Here is a 16,274-nt window from a genome sequence, read left to right as displayed (position 1 = left end):
AAGTATTGCACAGAGATATGTTACGATACGGCATACAGTAATTAATTAAATGGGAAAACACCAAAGTTAAACTAAACCTATATATTGTAGCATTTATAGGGGCAACGCCAACTTCATTAGGGTGTTCAATGTTTTTTTGCAACAGAGAGCACGAATACAACTACAGTAAGTCTTAGCCGACGCCAACAAAGCAACAGCCTTCGCAGAAACTCGTCCACCCCCCACTTTCTCTCCAGTCTGTCACGCAGTGCGTTTAGGGACGGCATTTAAAACAACACTTCGCACATCGACTATGTTTCCAGACTCAACAAATGCAACGTTATGAATCTTTTTGTTTTCCAATTTATTTTTTTGTAGTAAGTAGAGATTATTATTATTATTATTATTATTTCATAGATACAGTGGGGCAAATAAGTATTTAGTCAACCACCAATTGTGCAAGTTCTCCCACTTGAAAAGATTAGAGAGGCCTGTAATTGTCATTGAAATTCACAGTAGAAAGATGAAGTGAGCCATTTTTCTCTTTATTAGTTTTGTTGTAGAATGTCAAAGAATTATTTCCTGACCCATGTACAGTGGGGCTAATGAGTATTTAGCCAACCACCAACTGTGCAAGTTCTCCTACTTGAAAAGATTAGAAAGGCCTCCAATTGTTAACATGACTAAACCTCAACCATGAGAGACAGAATGTGGAAAAAAAACAGAACATCACATTGTTTGATTTTTAAAGATTTTTTTTTTCCAAATTAGAGTGGAAAGTAAGTATTTGGTCACCTACAAACAAGCAAGATTTCTGGCTATCCAAGAGGTCTAACTTCTTCTAACGAGGTCTAACGAGGCTCCACTCGTTACATGTATTAATGGCACCTGTTTTAACTCATTATCTGTATAAAAGACACCTGTTCACAGCCTCAGTCAGTCACACTCCAAACTCCACTATGGCCAAGACCAAAGAGCTGTTGAAGGACACCAGAGACAAAATTGTAGACCTGCACCAGGCTGGGAAGACTGAATATGGAATAGGTAAAACGCTTGGTGTAAAGAAATCAATTATGGGAACAATTATTAGAAAATGGAAGTCATGCAAGACCACTGATAATCTCTCTCGATCTGGGGCTCCATGCAAGATCTCACCCCGTGGCGTCAAAATGATAACAAGAACGGTGAGCAAAAATCACAGAACCACACTGGGGGACCTAGTGAATGACCTACAGAGAGCTGGGACCTCAGTAACAAAGACTAAAATCAGTAACACAATGCAATGCCAGGGACTCAAATCCTGCACTGCCAGACGTGTCCCCCTGCTGAAGAAAGTACACGTCCAGGCCACTCTGCAGTTCGCTAGAGAGCATTTGGATGATCCAGAAGAGGACTGGGAGAATGTGTTATGGTCAGATGAAACCAAAATAGAACTTTTTGGTAGAAACACAGGTTCTCGTGTTTGGAGGAGAAAGAATACTGAATTGCATTCGAAGAACACCATACCCACTGTGAAGCATGGGGGTGGAAACATCATGCTTTGGGGCTGTTTTTCTCTGCAAAGGGACCAGGGCGACTGATCTGTGTAAAGTAAAGAATTAATGGGGCCATGTATCGAGAGATTTTGAGTGAAAATCTCCTTCCATTAGCAAGGGCATTGAAGATGAGACGTGGCTGGGTCTTTCAGCATGACAATGATCCCAAACACACAGCCAGGGCAACAAAGGAGTGGCTTCGTAAGAAGCATTTCAAGGTCCTGGAGTGGCCTAGCCAGTCTCCAGATCTCAACCCCATAGAAAATCTGTGGAGGGAGTTGAAAGTCCGTGTTGCCCAACGACAGCCCCAAAACATCACTGTTCTAGAGCAGATCTGCATGGAGGAACGGGCCAATATACCAGCAACAGTGTGTGAAAAGCTTGTGAAGAGTTACAGAAAACGTTTGGCCTCCGTTATTGCCAACAAATGGTACATAACAAAGTATTGAGAAGAACTTTTGGTATTGACCAAATACTTATTTTCCACCATGATTTGCAAATAAATTCTTTAAAAATCAAACAATGTGATTTTCTGTTTTTTTTTCTCCCCACATTCTGTCTCTCATGGTTGAGGTTTACCCATGTTGACAATTACAGGCCTCTCTCATATTTTCAAGTGGGAGAACTCGCACAATTAGTGGTTGACTAAATACTTATTTGATCCACTGTACATATAAAATCAAATTAAACTTTATTTCACAATATTACAAACACTATGTTCTAAATACATTTAATATTGTTAAAATTTAACTTTAAAAATTATAAATTGTTAAAGTCACGTTAATCTGTATTACACACAGACACACACACTTCAATTTTAGAAGTATTTCAGAAGTATTAAAGCAGTAATGTGAAGTAATTTCATAACATTTCAAATAGGGTCACAAGTAAAGTAATTAAACATTGGCCAACAAATAAAGCATGAAAAAATAATTTATATGTTGTATATTTGACAAAATAATCGCGTTTCCGAAGCTCGAGCCTGAAAGGGGACAAACCCGGAAGTGATACGTCACACCGGTAACAGCGATGGCAGCTCCATACATACGGCCGCCATACAAAGCCCTTCAAACAATGATTCAAACAGCGATATAAGCGATAGATCGAGCGCAAGGGAGGAGATCCAAGTTTTTGAAGAGTTGGAGGAAGAAGAGGAGGTTGGCATTTTATGTTGGACCTAACATGTATTAGCTAGACGCTAATCAGGATGCAAACAATGTGCCTAGACTACCTGACATGGAATGGATACAAGACCCATCGAGATTACAAGATTGGTCAAATATAGGCTGTTATTATTTTCATGATTTGAAGATGCAGGCATTTGCACATAATTTTATGTTTTTGTCTATCTGATGACATTGTTTAAAAAAATAATAATCAGACTTCATGTTCATTTTGGCAGATCCGGCAGCTCTCGTGCATATAAAATAATATAAAAACGTTGAGGGGAACGAAGGAGATGAGTCGATGGCTTTCTCCACTTTATTGTGGCAACAATAAGAAAACAAAATAATAGCCGACTGCCGCCACATTCGACCGCGAAGTTTTGCTTCTCGCTGATCTCCTCCTCGCCTCTTACTACTCCAGTGTCTCTTAAACAGATCGTGCATAGTGTCTTGTTATGAGCTTTTTGTTTACAAACGTATCGAACACACGACGTGCTGACAACTTTGTTTCTTTATTAACACATGGAGCTAACAGTACAACACAGCTCGGGGCTCTCGGGAGGAAGTGGCGTCTAATGGCGTGAGGAAATGTAGTTTCTTCACAGAAGCGAACAGATTACAAAGCACCACTTCAGTGTTGTCCCGAGACTACATTTCCGATGATTCACTGCGTGACCTGATTCGCTGCCAGACATTAAAAGCAACACGCATGTTGTTGTCACCTGTCAGCGGCTCTTGTACGCAAAACACAAACTAGAACGCTATCAAGCGATCACCGTGAAAGAAACACAGAACCGTACAAACGCAATGCAATGCTTGAAGCATGAAGGTGGAAATACATAATACAAATACAAATAAATGTGCACAAACTCACCGGCGGTGTGTATCTCTTACTGCAACGTGACCGTGAATTACCGCGACGCCGACCTGCTTATATGCACATCCACACCCCTTTCCCGATTGACAGTGGATTAACCCTTTCGGACAAGATCGTAGATGACGCACAATTTAAACACGCTTAACCTAGCGAAAGCAACAACAACTATGATCGGGGATTGCCACGAGTTAACTTTCGGCTAACGTCGCTATCTTAAACTGTTCATTCCACAACAGTTGGCAGCTCTGCTTTGACAAAGTCACCAGTCGTCTATCCAAAAATCACACTTACTTTTTGGCAAATCCTTGATCATAAGAAGACCGGTTAAGGAAGCAGGCATCTTCGAAGTGTTTGCAGCAGAGAACACTACTCGATGATGGCCTGAAAATCATTCGCTTCTTGCGAACGAAAGATGTCCATTTACGTGCCCTGCTATCCTTTGGCCACTCATACAACTTTTCGTTTGAGTAAGAACAAAACATCGCCACACACCGCCGTGGCATCTTACCGAAAAGCAATGCAACAAACAATACTGTTCTATGGCGGACTTCCCTCGCACTTCCCGGTGTGACTTAATTTCCGAAGATTTCCGAAGATTGCCGGAGAAAAGCATTTTCGTTGTCAAGGGCGTTGCTATGGGTTAAACAAAGAATCTGGAATGGTTGCGTTAAAAAAAATAAAGAAAATATGCTTATAACTGTTTAGCCATTGATATTATTCAAAAACATGGTTGGCCAACTTTACTTCACATTACTGCTTTAAGGTAATTAGAGATATTTCATTAGGGAAACCTTGGGCCAAGGTTGTCAGATATGTAAGTACTCATCCAGTAGAGGTGGTTGTATGACATTAGCTGCAAACGGAAGTGTGAGGGGTAGACGCTAGATATCACAGAAGTACAATAGAAAAAGCACCCACTTACTGTGCGTCTGATTTACGTTATTGGCTAACATGAAACAAAGTTGTCCACTGGATGATACCGTGCCTACTTCTGAAAACCTTTAGCCAGAGATGGACACAAAGCGATATCTACCAAAGTGTATCTACCGTTGTCCCTTGTAAGTCTACTTCCGTTGTGAATCTATTTCCGTTGTGGTCATTTTGTATTCCTGTTTTGGCTACCGTCAGCGCTGTGATTAAATAGATAAATAACTTTCCTATGCCATTTTCAACAGTTGTCTTCAATAAAATTATAATCCAAATTACAATCCATTACTGTTAACATCAATATCATTTTAAGCACAATTTCATTATTCTTAAAATAAAAGCCGAATTGCGACTTAATACGTTACGTCCTGTGGCGTAGTACATTAAAAAAGAAAAAGTTTCCATTGTGCTCTTAATCCATATTTTAAGATTGAAACTTTTGAAAGACCTCCTGCAGGAACCATAAAAAAATATTGCAAAGTGTAAGTGATTTCTTGAAAATCAGGCATTTCCATTCCCAGTTATTCATTACAAAATGTTGGTTTTGCGATTTACTCGGGTTAATAGAAACACAGTTGATGAACCTAATATCAAAGAAAATTTCATTTTCCAATAAAACTACTGAATGGAATTTTGGTACACAAAGACAATTTAGCACATAAATCAAAAAATACAGTACATATTTTCAAAGATGATAAACATCTTTAGAAATCTGTATTTTTTGTGATGCTATGTAATATCTGAAAAATGAATTTGAAAAGAGACAAAAAAAAAAAAAAAAAAACGATGATCTGATCAAACCCTGATGAAGAGATGGTGAGCTGACGTCTCAGAAGACTGACAAGTGCAGGCTGTTTGCACTTTGTCCTGATGACTCTCATTTCCTATCTTGTTCCCTTTTCAGATGGATGATCCTCCATCTAATCTCATGCGTGTTAGTGATAAAATGTTAAAGTTGCATGGAAGCTGCATGCAACATGGTGTTAGTGTTCACTCTCGTCACAGGCAACAGTAATGGGGTTCCAGATAGTGTACCTAGCAGGGGTGTCTTGAGTAGCCAAAAATTTGACTCAAGTAAGGGTAGTGTTACTTAAAAACAATATTACTCATGTAAAAGTAGTCTTATAAAAATACTCAAGTACAAGTAAAAAAAAAGTATATGGTGAAGAGAATACTAAAGTAGTGAGTAAGTACTTACAATGTCTGATTAAAAAAAAAAATTTTTTTTTAATAATTGTATTTTTTCTCCGCACGTCATCTATATGAACTGTTATTATTAGGTATATTGTACTAATGCCTATTACATGACCGTATTAGGCACAAAAAAAAAAAAAAAATCAAATTCCAACTTGAAAAATCTACAGAAATGAAATAAACCCAGTCTAAAGAGCATGAATGCCCTCTAGTGGGGAAAGAATTCCTACTATGAAATTAAATTTCGGGTTTCAGTGGTCTACCGGAGCCAAATAAAAACTGAGAGAGTTTGAAATCCGCGCTCTTGAGTAATGTTGATGCTCTCTGTGAAATAGTTTTTGATTGTTATTGAAGAGGTCTGTGTGATCATAGGACTTCTGATGGCAAGCTTGTGTGTGGTCAAGTGACTTTGTGACTTGTTATGTCTGATTGGTTTAAAGTGCATACGACAGGTTAAAAAAAAGTGTTGAATAGCATTATTATGTGAATTAGAATCATATTTTGAGACAATTCGACTATATAACACAATTTGGCAAAGCGCTGATGACAAGAAATTAGTCTTTTAATCCACCGTTTAGCCACGCCTACCATTATCGGGCTCTAGCGTCCCCAACAGGAGGATGACGTCGGCAGGGTAATGGTTTCATCTGATTTAGAATTCAGCCCATTGAGGGGGAATTACCCAGAACGAGGAAAATGCGATGAAGAGAGCCTCAAAATGTCATTGTTTTAGTCTCGCTACTCCAATATTTTTACAGGATATTCTTTTTATCAAAGTATTTTTTTCCCAATTGCTAAATTAATGGTATGGTCATGACAAATAACAGTCTTGTGCGAAATGGAATATGAAATAATAAAAATGCATTTATTCACTACGACATTGCAAAATTACTCCATAATGGTCAAAACTGTCGACTTCACCTTTACTGTCGCACCTCCCGAACGATATTTTATGCCACAGTAGTTAGTCAGACTTTTGTCATTTCCCTGCCCTGGCTTTGGAGAATGTAAACAAACCAAGAGGCATGACAGCTAGCCGACATCTTAACACGAACCGAGTGACTTCTCAAAGTCTTATTTTCGCTTTTCGAAGAGAAAGATCACACAAAACTAACCCGGATCATATCACATGGCGGCGGGGTTGTCGATTGTCTTCGCCGATCGGCAACCCGCCCGGCGACGAAAAAGTTACAGCTCGTTCCCCTGCTACGGACAGGAGAGCTCGCCGGGGAAGCAGCTGGAGAGTACCACCGGACAAACCAGCCGACGTCAGAGGAGTGCGTAGCTGCTACATGGTCAACACGAATATGGCGTAAAATAATGCCTTTTTACACGGTGAAGATGTAAGCAGAGAGTGGCGTGCAGTTATTGTGCAGCTAACATGGCAGGATGTGTCTGAGGAGAACTTTTCTACATGTCCGTCCATGATCAAACGTAAGTAAATAGTCCTTTATTTAAATAAAGTTTGTAGTGTTTACTTTGTAATCGCTGTATCCGCGGCCATTTTAACACAAAGTTGCAATTTCTGATAGGGTTGAAAATTTGACAGAACACCGGGCACACGAAGAGGGCAATAAACCGAGTATGGGGGGAGGTGCAAACAAGCCGCAGGTCGTCAATCGAGTGGCATCTCGGTGGACAAGGAGTATGTCAGCCACGAAATGCAAGCCACCTCTATTTTAAAACTTGTGCCTTGATCCCAGTATTTGACATAATACAAAATACGATGTTTACTCACTTCCTCGTAAATCCAATGGTTCCACAGCAGTAGGGCTTGCTTTGGCCAATATCCGCAGTGAACGGGAACCTTTTGAAACCCAAAAAGACTCACACGCCTCTCCTGGTGCAGCAACAATTTTCTGCAGCCGTTTGGCTGGCGTGATGCGAAAAATGAATAAATTAATCTGCAAAATCAGGTGAATCCGGAGTCCATCTGCATGCTATAAAGCAATGCTGTATTGTGAGATGCTGACCCGGCTGACGTCACATTCACATTCGTCCTAAACCCGAGACTGAAGCCGGAAGTCAGTCATTTTCATGGCGCAGGATTCACAAATTGAATATATAAAACGATCTCTTCCACAAACATCCAAGCAGTCCATTTCATTCAGGAGCATAAAACACTGCGTGAAATATGAAATAAACATGCTTTTTGGTGTCATACGCACTTTAATGGAGTCATGTGATTACTATTGCAACGTCTAATTGGTGAAACTAGTAGTGTCTGTCACCATCTACTGCAAAAATAAAAAATACAAATATATATATACCCCTGCTGCTCTGCATAGGGCTAAACCCCCTCAGCCAGATCATCACCAAGAGTGGTTTCAGGTACCAGTTCCGAAGTGGAACAATATTCATTCAGACGCCGATTTTTAAAAATTTTTTATACAGTATATACACATATACATATATACAGTGCCTTGCAAAAGTATTCGGCCCCCTTGAACCTTGCAACCTTTCGCCACATTTCAGGCTTCAAACATAAAGATATAAAATTTTAATTTTTTGTCAAGTATCAACAACAAGTGGGACACAATCGTGAAGTGGAACAACATTTATTGGATAATTTAAACTTTTTTAACAAATAAAAAACTGAAAAGTGGGGCGCGCAATATTATTCGGCCCCCTTGCATTAATACTTTGTAGCGCCATCTTTTGCTTGGGGTATGTTTCTATCACTTTTGCATATCGAGCGACTGACATTCTTGCCCATTCTTCCTTGCAAAACAGCTCGAGCTCAGTGAGGTTGGATGGAGAGTGTTTGTGAATAGCAGTCTTCAGCTCTTTCCACAGATTCTCGATTGGATTCAGGTCTGGACTTTGACTTGGCCATTCTAACACCTGGATACGTTTATTTTTTAACCATTCCATTGTAGATTTGGCTTTATGTTTTGGATCATTGTCCTGTTGGAAGATAAATCTCCGTCCCAGTCTCAGGTCTTGTGCAGATACCAACAGGTTTTCTTCCAGAATGTTCCTGTATTTGGCTGCATCCATCTTCCCGTCAATTTTAACCATCTTCCCTGTCCCTGCTGAAGAAAAGCAGGCCCAAAACATGATGCTGCCACCACCATGTTTGACAGTGGGGATGGTGTGTTCAGGGTTACGCCAAACATATCGTTTTGCATTGTGGCCAAAAAGTTCAATTTTGGTTTCATCTGACCAGAGCACCTTCTTCCACATGTTTGGTGTGTCTCCCAGGTGGCTTGTGGCAAACTTTAAACGGGACTTTTTATGGATATCTTTGAGAAATGGCTTTCTTCTTGCCACTCTTCCATAAAGGCCAGATTTGTGCAGTGTACGACTGATTGTTGTCCTATGGACAGACTCTCCCACCTCAGCTGTAGATCTCTGCAGTTCATCCAGAGTGATCATGGGCCTCTTGGCTGCATCTCTGATCAGTTTTCTCCTTGTTTGAGAAGAAAGTTTGGAAGGACGGCCAGGTCTTGGTAGATTTGCAGTGGTCTGATGCTCCTTCCATTTCAATATGATGGCTTGCACAGTGCTCCTTGAGATGTTTAAAGCTTGGGAAATCTTTTTGTATCCAAATCCGGCTTTAAACTTCTCCACAACAGTATCTCGGACCTGCCTGGTGTGTTCCTTGGTTTTCACAATGCTCTCTGCACTTTAAACAGAACCCTGAGACGATCACAGAGCAGGTGCATTTATACGGAGACTTGATTACACACAGGTGGATTCTATTTATCATCATCGGTCATTTAGGACAACATTGGATCATTCAGAGATCCTCACTGAACTTCTGGAGTGAGTTTGCTGCACTGAAAGTAAAGGGGCCGAATAATATTGCACGCCCCACTTTTCAGTTTTTTATTTGTTAAAAAAGTTTAAATTATCCAATAAATGTTGTTCCACTTCACGATTGTGTCCCACTTCTTGTTGATTCTTGACAAAAAATTAAAATTTTATATCTTTATGTTTGAAGCCTGAAATGTGGCGAAAGGTTGCAAGATTCAAGGGGGCCGAATACTTTTGCAAGGCACTGTATCTATAAAGTCTAATACGTAGAAAAAAGTGGAAAAATGTAACGATTCTAGCGTAGGCCAAAGTAGCAGAGCAAGAGTAGCGTTTTTTTCTTCACAAATCTATTTAAGTAAAAGTAAAAGGTATGGCGTGGTAAAACTACACTTACAAGTACATTTTACTCAAAAAGTTACTGAAGTAAATGTAACATGTTACCATCCAACTCTGGTACCTAATAAAGTGCGTGTATGTTTTAAGTGTGCTGTCTTAACTTATTGGCTGCCGGCTACAGACGTCCAATCCATTTTGGCTGGGAGGGTTGCCAGCAGTCTGATAGGGTGCTGCCACCCCTTCCATTTAAAATGGATTGGACGTCTATCGTTGTCAAAGGAATTCAACTACCTTTATTTCATTTTGGGCTGCGTGTGGCATTGTGTCTATCACATGTTAGAAGACATTAGCGTTACATTTGAGCGGTTAACAGGCGTGTTTATGGCTCTGGTGCAGAGCGGCGTATAAAAATCCGCCTCGGATGGAAGGAGGACACACTGGAGAGGCGCACTCAGTCAGGGTGAGTCCTGTTTATTCAATCTGAACCAGAAACATCATTCATATACAATAATAACATTAACAGAATCATAATGACTGAGATTTATGAATTTTCATGATGATAAATATTTAAATTGTTAAATTATGCTTCGAATTCATAAAGCAGTGTCTTCTTGTTTAGTTTTTTCACCACCTTTTTGAGTGAAAACGTACATTTATAGGCATATATTGTACTGTATTTGTGTGTTTGACTTTGCTATTATATGCCTTGTTGTTTGACGGCCAGATGAGGGCGTTATTGTTGCTGTGCGTGCTCATGAGTGGCGTCTGTGGCGACGTCGTGAAGAGCTCCCGGCGCAGGAAAGGTGAACGTTTGAATAATTGTGGGGCACGGGGGCACCTAGATCCTTTTTGCAAAGTATACCGGCATCAAGTTCCTTTCCTGGATGCCAAACTTATCCGTCACTTCTTCGTTATGTCATCCCCTGATCCTGTGCATTACAATCTGCACCAATCACAAATCTCTCTGTCCGTGGAATGCTTCAAGTCAACTAATCTTTTCTCCTCAAGTTTACATCCTTTATTTGGGACATAACCACTAATATTGTTGTACACAACATCCTTACTTTCAAGTTTTATACTTATCAATCGATTCAACACTTTTCTCCTCAGCACTCTTACAGTTAGTCTTTGAGTATAAATAACCTTCATATGCAAGATGGTTGTTCAAAGAATCTAAATACGCAAATGACAAATTTCTTAGAACTAAGATAATGTAGAAAATAATGTTTAAACACTGAAAATAGGTCTTGTCATTTTGGAATGAATGTGTGAAGCCAGAGTGCGTAAGTTCTTTTGTACCAGAGATAACTTACAGACTGTGCAGAACGACAGAGAAGGCTTCAGTCTTATAAATTGCGGGCCGCAGGGCAAATTAAAATTAAATAAAGTTCCCCAGTTCGAGCAATAAGTCTTGTATCAAATGATGTATTGCGAGAGTGGCCAAACAGTTTGAGTACAAGCGAGCCGAGACGACTGGAGTTGTCCGATATTATCTGGTAGCCAATAATATTGGCCGATACAGCATTTTTAAATGATATCGGATAATATCGACATCGATTTTTCATGATCGGTTTCGGGCCAATATGAATGTTGCCTTCAAAGTGAAGTAGAAGCCTTCAGCCTTTGTACAAGTGCTGGTCACAGTTTAGCACAGAAGTTATACTTATTGATCATTAGATGTTTCCAACTCAAGATGCTTAGTATTTGTTATGTGAGCAGACCATTTGCATTCAGAGAGCAAAAATTAAATGAACAATAAATGAGTGGGGGAAAAAATGAATTTTAAACTCATTATATTTATGTAACTACTGTACTACCAGAAAGAAATAGTCGCTAAGAAGAGGAACAAAATACAAAAATCTGTGCGAAAGCACCTTGGGAATAACTCATTGACAAAACATTGTCTGGATGAGTCTCCGCTTTTCGACTGCCTGTATTAGTAATGCTTTGTCATCATCTAGCGGCTTGTCAGGGTTTATATGATTAAAACTGGTGTTTGCACAATTTTGATTTCAACAATAAATATAGGGGTGCAATATAGACACTTTTCCAAAACTTCAGTTGAAGTTATTGTCTTATTTTTCACAGAATGTTTATTTGGAAAACCTTAAAAGTTGTTACATTTATCCTTATTAAAGCATCCAGTGGGACATCACACTACAATTAGTCATAATATGTTAAGACCACGACAGCATATATCAGTATCGGTTTGATATCGGTATCAGATTTATGGAGACAATGTCGGGATATCTATTATCGGTTAAAAATTCATTATCGAACAACCTTAGAGATGACCATTAGATCCAACGTCTTCATTGAGACGTTATCATTTCTCATATTTATTGTCTTGTATTACACGCCGTTACATATCAATGACAAATGAAGGCACTGTTAGCGCACAGCTGGTAAACGATGATTGACTCGAATATAGATATAAAGAAAAATTAAACATGCACTCTGTGTCATGTTACGAAACCTCTTCGGTTGTCTCTTCTATCATAGTCATGCATATTGCACACTGTTCCATATGCGTGACAAATGTTTTGATGTTTGTGCATTCTCCGCGATAGGCTACAACTTTAACAAGCACAGTTAGCACACAGCAAGTAAATACTGATAGACTCGAACGCAGTTATAAAGAAGCACACATTGAATAGGAGCAGGCTCTTTAGAGTTACTCATTCTAGAGTTGCGTTCTTTCTGTTTTCTATCTTGCACGCAGACGAAGGCTGTTTCACATTTGGGCTTGCCGTCCATAAACAAGGTGCCTTTTCTCCCCAGCGTTGCCTTTCTTTGGATATTTGGTGTTCAACTTGTCCAGTTCAACAATGAATCAGTTAGGCAGAAAACAGTTTTTTCCAGTCGTGTGCTACCACTCTGTCATATAGTGTATACTCGTTTCATGTAAGGATTATATTTGGGGAAAAAAGGATGAGAAGGAGAAGACCATGCCAGTATGCTGCGGTTTTTGGCTTTTGGCTGTACGAATACGACACAGGGTAAATACAATACAGGTAGTCCCCGGGTTATGAATGAGTTCCGTTCCTACGCTGGCGATGTAACCTTAATTTCCGCGTAAGTGCGCTCTTCTTTGTATATGCAAATACATTCTTCTCTTACTCGCGTTCCATGAGTACTATATGCGCTATGCTTCCAGCGAAAAGTTAAATGAATGCATCACAAAACAAAAGTCAACATAAAAAAAAAAAAAAAATTTAAACGACACTCCGGCGTCGTAAAGTCGAAATAACATAAGTCGGGTACGTCGTAACGTGAATAAAACAGTTCTGACACTTGAAAATGTCTGCGAACAGGAATTTCGTCTACTTCATAGAAATATTAGGTTTTATTGGTGTTTTTCTCCATCATTTCACAACAAAATATTAAAATTCTTTTATTTTGGGGAAATTTTACAACCTGATTCTTCCTGATGCGCTTGATCATAACTTTGTCCTACGCTTTAACAATCCTGTCGCTTTCTTCTACAGTGTCCCTCCTCAACCCACAGTTAGAGGGTGTTGTGCCGGACCGGGCTCTGGCTGCGTCACCATCCCCGGTCGCTCCCGCTGACCTGGAGGGACGCGAAGCGCTACCGTCTGATTTCCTGTTCGGTGATAACGTCAACCTGGAGTGGCACCCGTGGAACGGCTCGCTGCCCAATGGGGCGGTTGCCATCTACAACGGATACACCGAACGCACCGACTATGTGTGCATGTACAAGTGTGAGGCAGGCTTCTACAATGACGACCTAGGGCCCTACTGTCGCTACCCGTACGGGGACGCCGAGTACTACGCCCCCGACTTCCATGTCCTGGCTAACAAGGACAACTTTGAGTTCCTGGAGTGGAAGGAAGGTTCCTACGGTTCAGTGCCACCAAACTCGGTTCGGACCTGCGTCGGTGCGGGCATCTACGTGGGCAGGAACAAGTATGGCCTGGGCAAGGTGGTGCCACAGTTTGAGGCTTTCTTCCTGCCTTGGGAGGGCGACGAATACTGGTACAAGAAATATCAGGTTCTGACGGTCAACCGCGACGCGTACACGCAGCATATCTCTCATGTTCGCTACGACCTGGACCGGGTGGCCATATTTCAGTACCCACCTGAGACCATGCGGATCTCCAGCGTCACCAACAATGAGTGCCAGGTAGAGTGGCTAAAATGAATTTAAAATATTCCATGGATATAGATGGGAATTATTTGGAATTTACTCAAAGGTTGGTTTGGGGAATTGCTGAAAATGCAATATTGTCCAGGGAGTCTTTGTGTTACGATGCCCTAGACCAGGGTTAACTAAATCCGGACCTTGGTGCCACTTATCCTGTCGTGTTTTCCATGTCTCCCTCCTCCAACACACCTGAATCAAAATAATCAGGATCATTATCAGGCTTCTAAAGAGGTGCTGATGACATAATCATTTGATTCAGGTGTGTTAGGGGAGAGAGACGTGGAAAACACGACAGGAAAAGTGGCACCAAGGTCCGGATTTATTGAACCCTGCCCTAGACCTACGACATTTCGACTTTACGACGCCCGTGCCTTGCCTGCCATTAAGTCCCCAGCACCATAGTTTCTGCTCAGCTAACGCACATAATGCCGTATTGAGTATCTTTGTTTTTTTGCGGCCTCCTTTATTCACATTATGGCCCCAAAGAAGAAAGCCTGGTCTTCTAGATTAAACCAAAAGAATTGCAATTACCATGGAAACAAAATTTAACATAACAGCACAGAGAAAGAAGAGAAACACCGATGCACATTGGTCAAGATATGCCACGTTCAGACACAAGGTTAAACCGGTGGACAAAAACGACTTGCTCATCGCCAAATGCAGTTTTAAGTTCACATACACCTTACGTCACTGAAAGTCAAACAACTTCTGGTTCACGTGACCTAAAAATAAGGACAGTGATTTAATAAATTGGGTTGCATGTAAACTTCAAGTTTCAATGTGCACCATGTGTCCGACTGGCGTGAGTAAGAAAGGAATGGAGGAGTTGGTGAGTTGGTTTTGTTGGCGTCAGCTACGGCCTACAATGGTCATGGTCCGTGCTTTCATTTGCAAATTAACCAGTGAAAACTCTTAATCCACCTCTCAGCAATAATGATAACTAAATATTATTTTAACGTATGTTACCTTCTTTATAGAACGTTTTTTTGGCGTAATTTTTTACTGTAACAGTAAAATCCAATTTACGCGTAAATTCGGATTACGTCGCCAGCGTAGGAATGGGACTCATCGTAACCCAAGGACTCTCCGTACGAGAGCAACAAAAAAGTTAGCAACACACGCAAAAAAAAACAACAACATCAAATTGAAAAAAATATATATATTAGGGTCCACTGTATTTCCATAATTTCCCCTCTGAAAGTGAGCTTTAAGTCCCTCCTATACTCCTTCAGGCAGTGACGAAGATGGTGACGATCTCCAAGACCAGTGAGAAGGAAACCACCTGGGACATCGGGCGGGCCACCATGCTGGGCATCGCTGGTAGCATCACGGCCAAGATCCCGTTGATTGGCTCAGGGGGCCTGGAGCTTAGCGGCGAAAAGACCCTGAGCTTTTCCCGCGGGACCACCCTGGTGGAGTCCATGAGTCACTCAGTGTCCGTGGAGCTGACGGTACCACCGAATCACGAGTGCAGCGTGCGGATGGAGGGCCGCAAGGTCAAGGCCGACATCCCGTACACGGCCCGCCTCAGTCGCACGTACCGGAACGGCGAGACCCAGTGGACGTCTGTATCGGGCACCTATGACGGCGTGCAAATCGGAGAAGTCCGCGCTGTGGTGGACCGCTGCCGGCCCGTAGAGGACGCGCAGCCCTGCCCGTCTCCGTGAAGCGACATTGCATGGCAACACAATAGTCTACAATAAAGATTTCTAAACACTGCTTGCTTCGTTGGCTATGGCATCGCAAATTAGGCAGAAGCCGGTTTCTTGATTTTTGTGTCTTTTGAATGATTATCACACACAAAGGTTTCAGTTCATCAAAACCAATTAAGAACTAAGGAAATATATATTACAGTTTCTAAATGATAATTTTATTTGCCAAGTGGGGCTGCAGGTGTAACTGTAACTGGTTGTAACTGTTACTAACCTAGGGTGAACATATTTTGATTTCCAAAAAAGAGGACACTCGGCCTGGCCTCAAGATACTTAAATTTTACTTGAAGCTCTATCAAAGAAGCCTTATCACTTTAATTTAAAATGTGCCTCCTCAAGCTGGATAGAAAATTCAGTTTTATCATAAAATAATAGCTATATAAGCAAAGACACAGGTTCAAATTCTCAGAGTGTTACGATCCGCGAGTGTGGAATACAAGATTGGACCCAAGAGCAGACAACAATTGATGGAATGCTTACAAGGGTTTACAAATACAAAAAACAAACAAACACGCAATCACGGAAAAGGGGGGAATGGCAAATTCGGTCCGTGACAAGAGGTCGGCAGGGATCAAACACTAAACTAAACGATGGGCAGCGAGCCAGTAAGAAAACAAAAATAAC

At 40.9% G+C, this 16,274-nt stretch overlaps 1 protein-coding gene across 1 annotated transcript; it reads left to right on the top strand.

Moving 5' to 3' along the window:
- Nucleotides 1-10,223: 10,223 nt before the first annotated feature.
- Nucleotides 10,224-15,605, top strand: LOC130913102 (natterin-3-like). The gene is made up of 4 exons (XM_057831430.1): nucleotides 10,224-10,233; nucleotides 10,498-10,576; nucleotides 13,262-13,917; nucleotides 15,171-15,605. The coding sequence occupies exons 2-4, from the start codon at nucleotides 10,498-10,500 to the stop codon at nucleotides 15,603-15,605; spliced, it is 1,170 nt and encodes a 389-aa protein (XP_057687413.1). The 5' UTR covers nucleotides 10,224-10,233.
- Nucleotides 15,606-16,274: the final 669 nt, after the last annotated feature.

This window comes from Corythoichthys intestinalis, chromosome 3, assembly GCF_030265065.1.
Source record: "Corythoichthys intestinalis isolate RoL2023-P3 chromosome 3, ASM3026506v1, whole genome shotgun sequence".
Taxonomy (NCBI): domain Eukaryota; kingdom Metazoa; phylum Chordata; class Actinopteri; order Syngnathiformes; family Syngnathidae; genus Corythoichthys; species Corythoichthys intestinalis.
The sequence above is the reverse complement of the archived record's forward strand: the minus strand, read 5'-3'. Positions and strand labels throughout refer to the sequence as shown.

Excerpts from the sequence above, each read along its gene's own strand:
- LOC130913102 (XM_057831430.1), top strand. The coding sequence starts at position 10,498 with ATGAGGGCGTTATTGTTGCTGTGCGTGCTCATGAGTGGCGTCTGTGGC. Across the intron at positions 10,577-13,261 it reads GAGCTCCCGGCGCAGGAAAG|TGTCCCTCCTCAACCCACAG; the intron begins GTGAACGTTTGA and ends TTTCTTCTACAG. Across the intron at positions 13,918-15,170 it reads TCACCAACAATGAGTGCCAG|GCAGTGACGAAGATGGTGAC; the intron begins GTAGAGTGGCTA and ends ATACTCCTTCAG.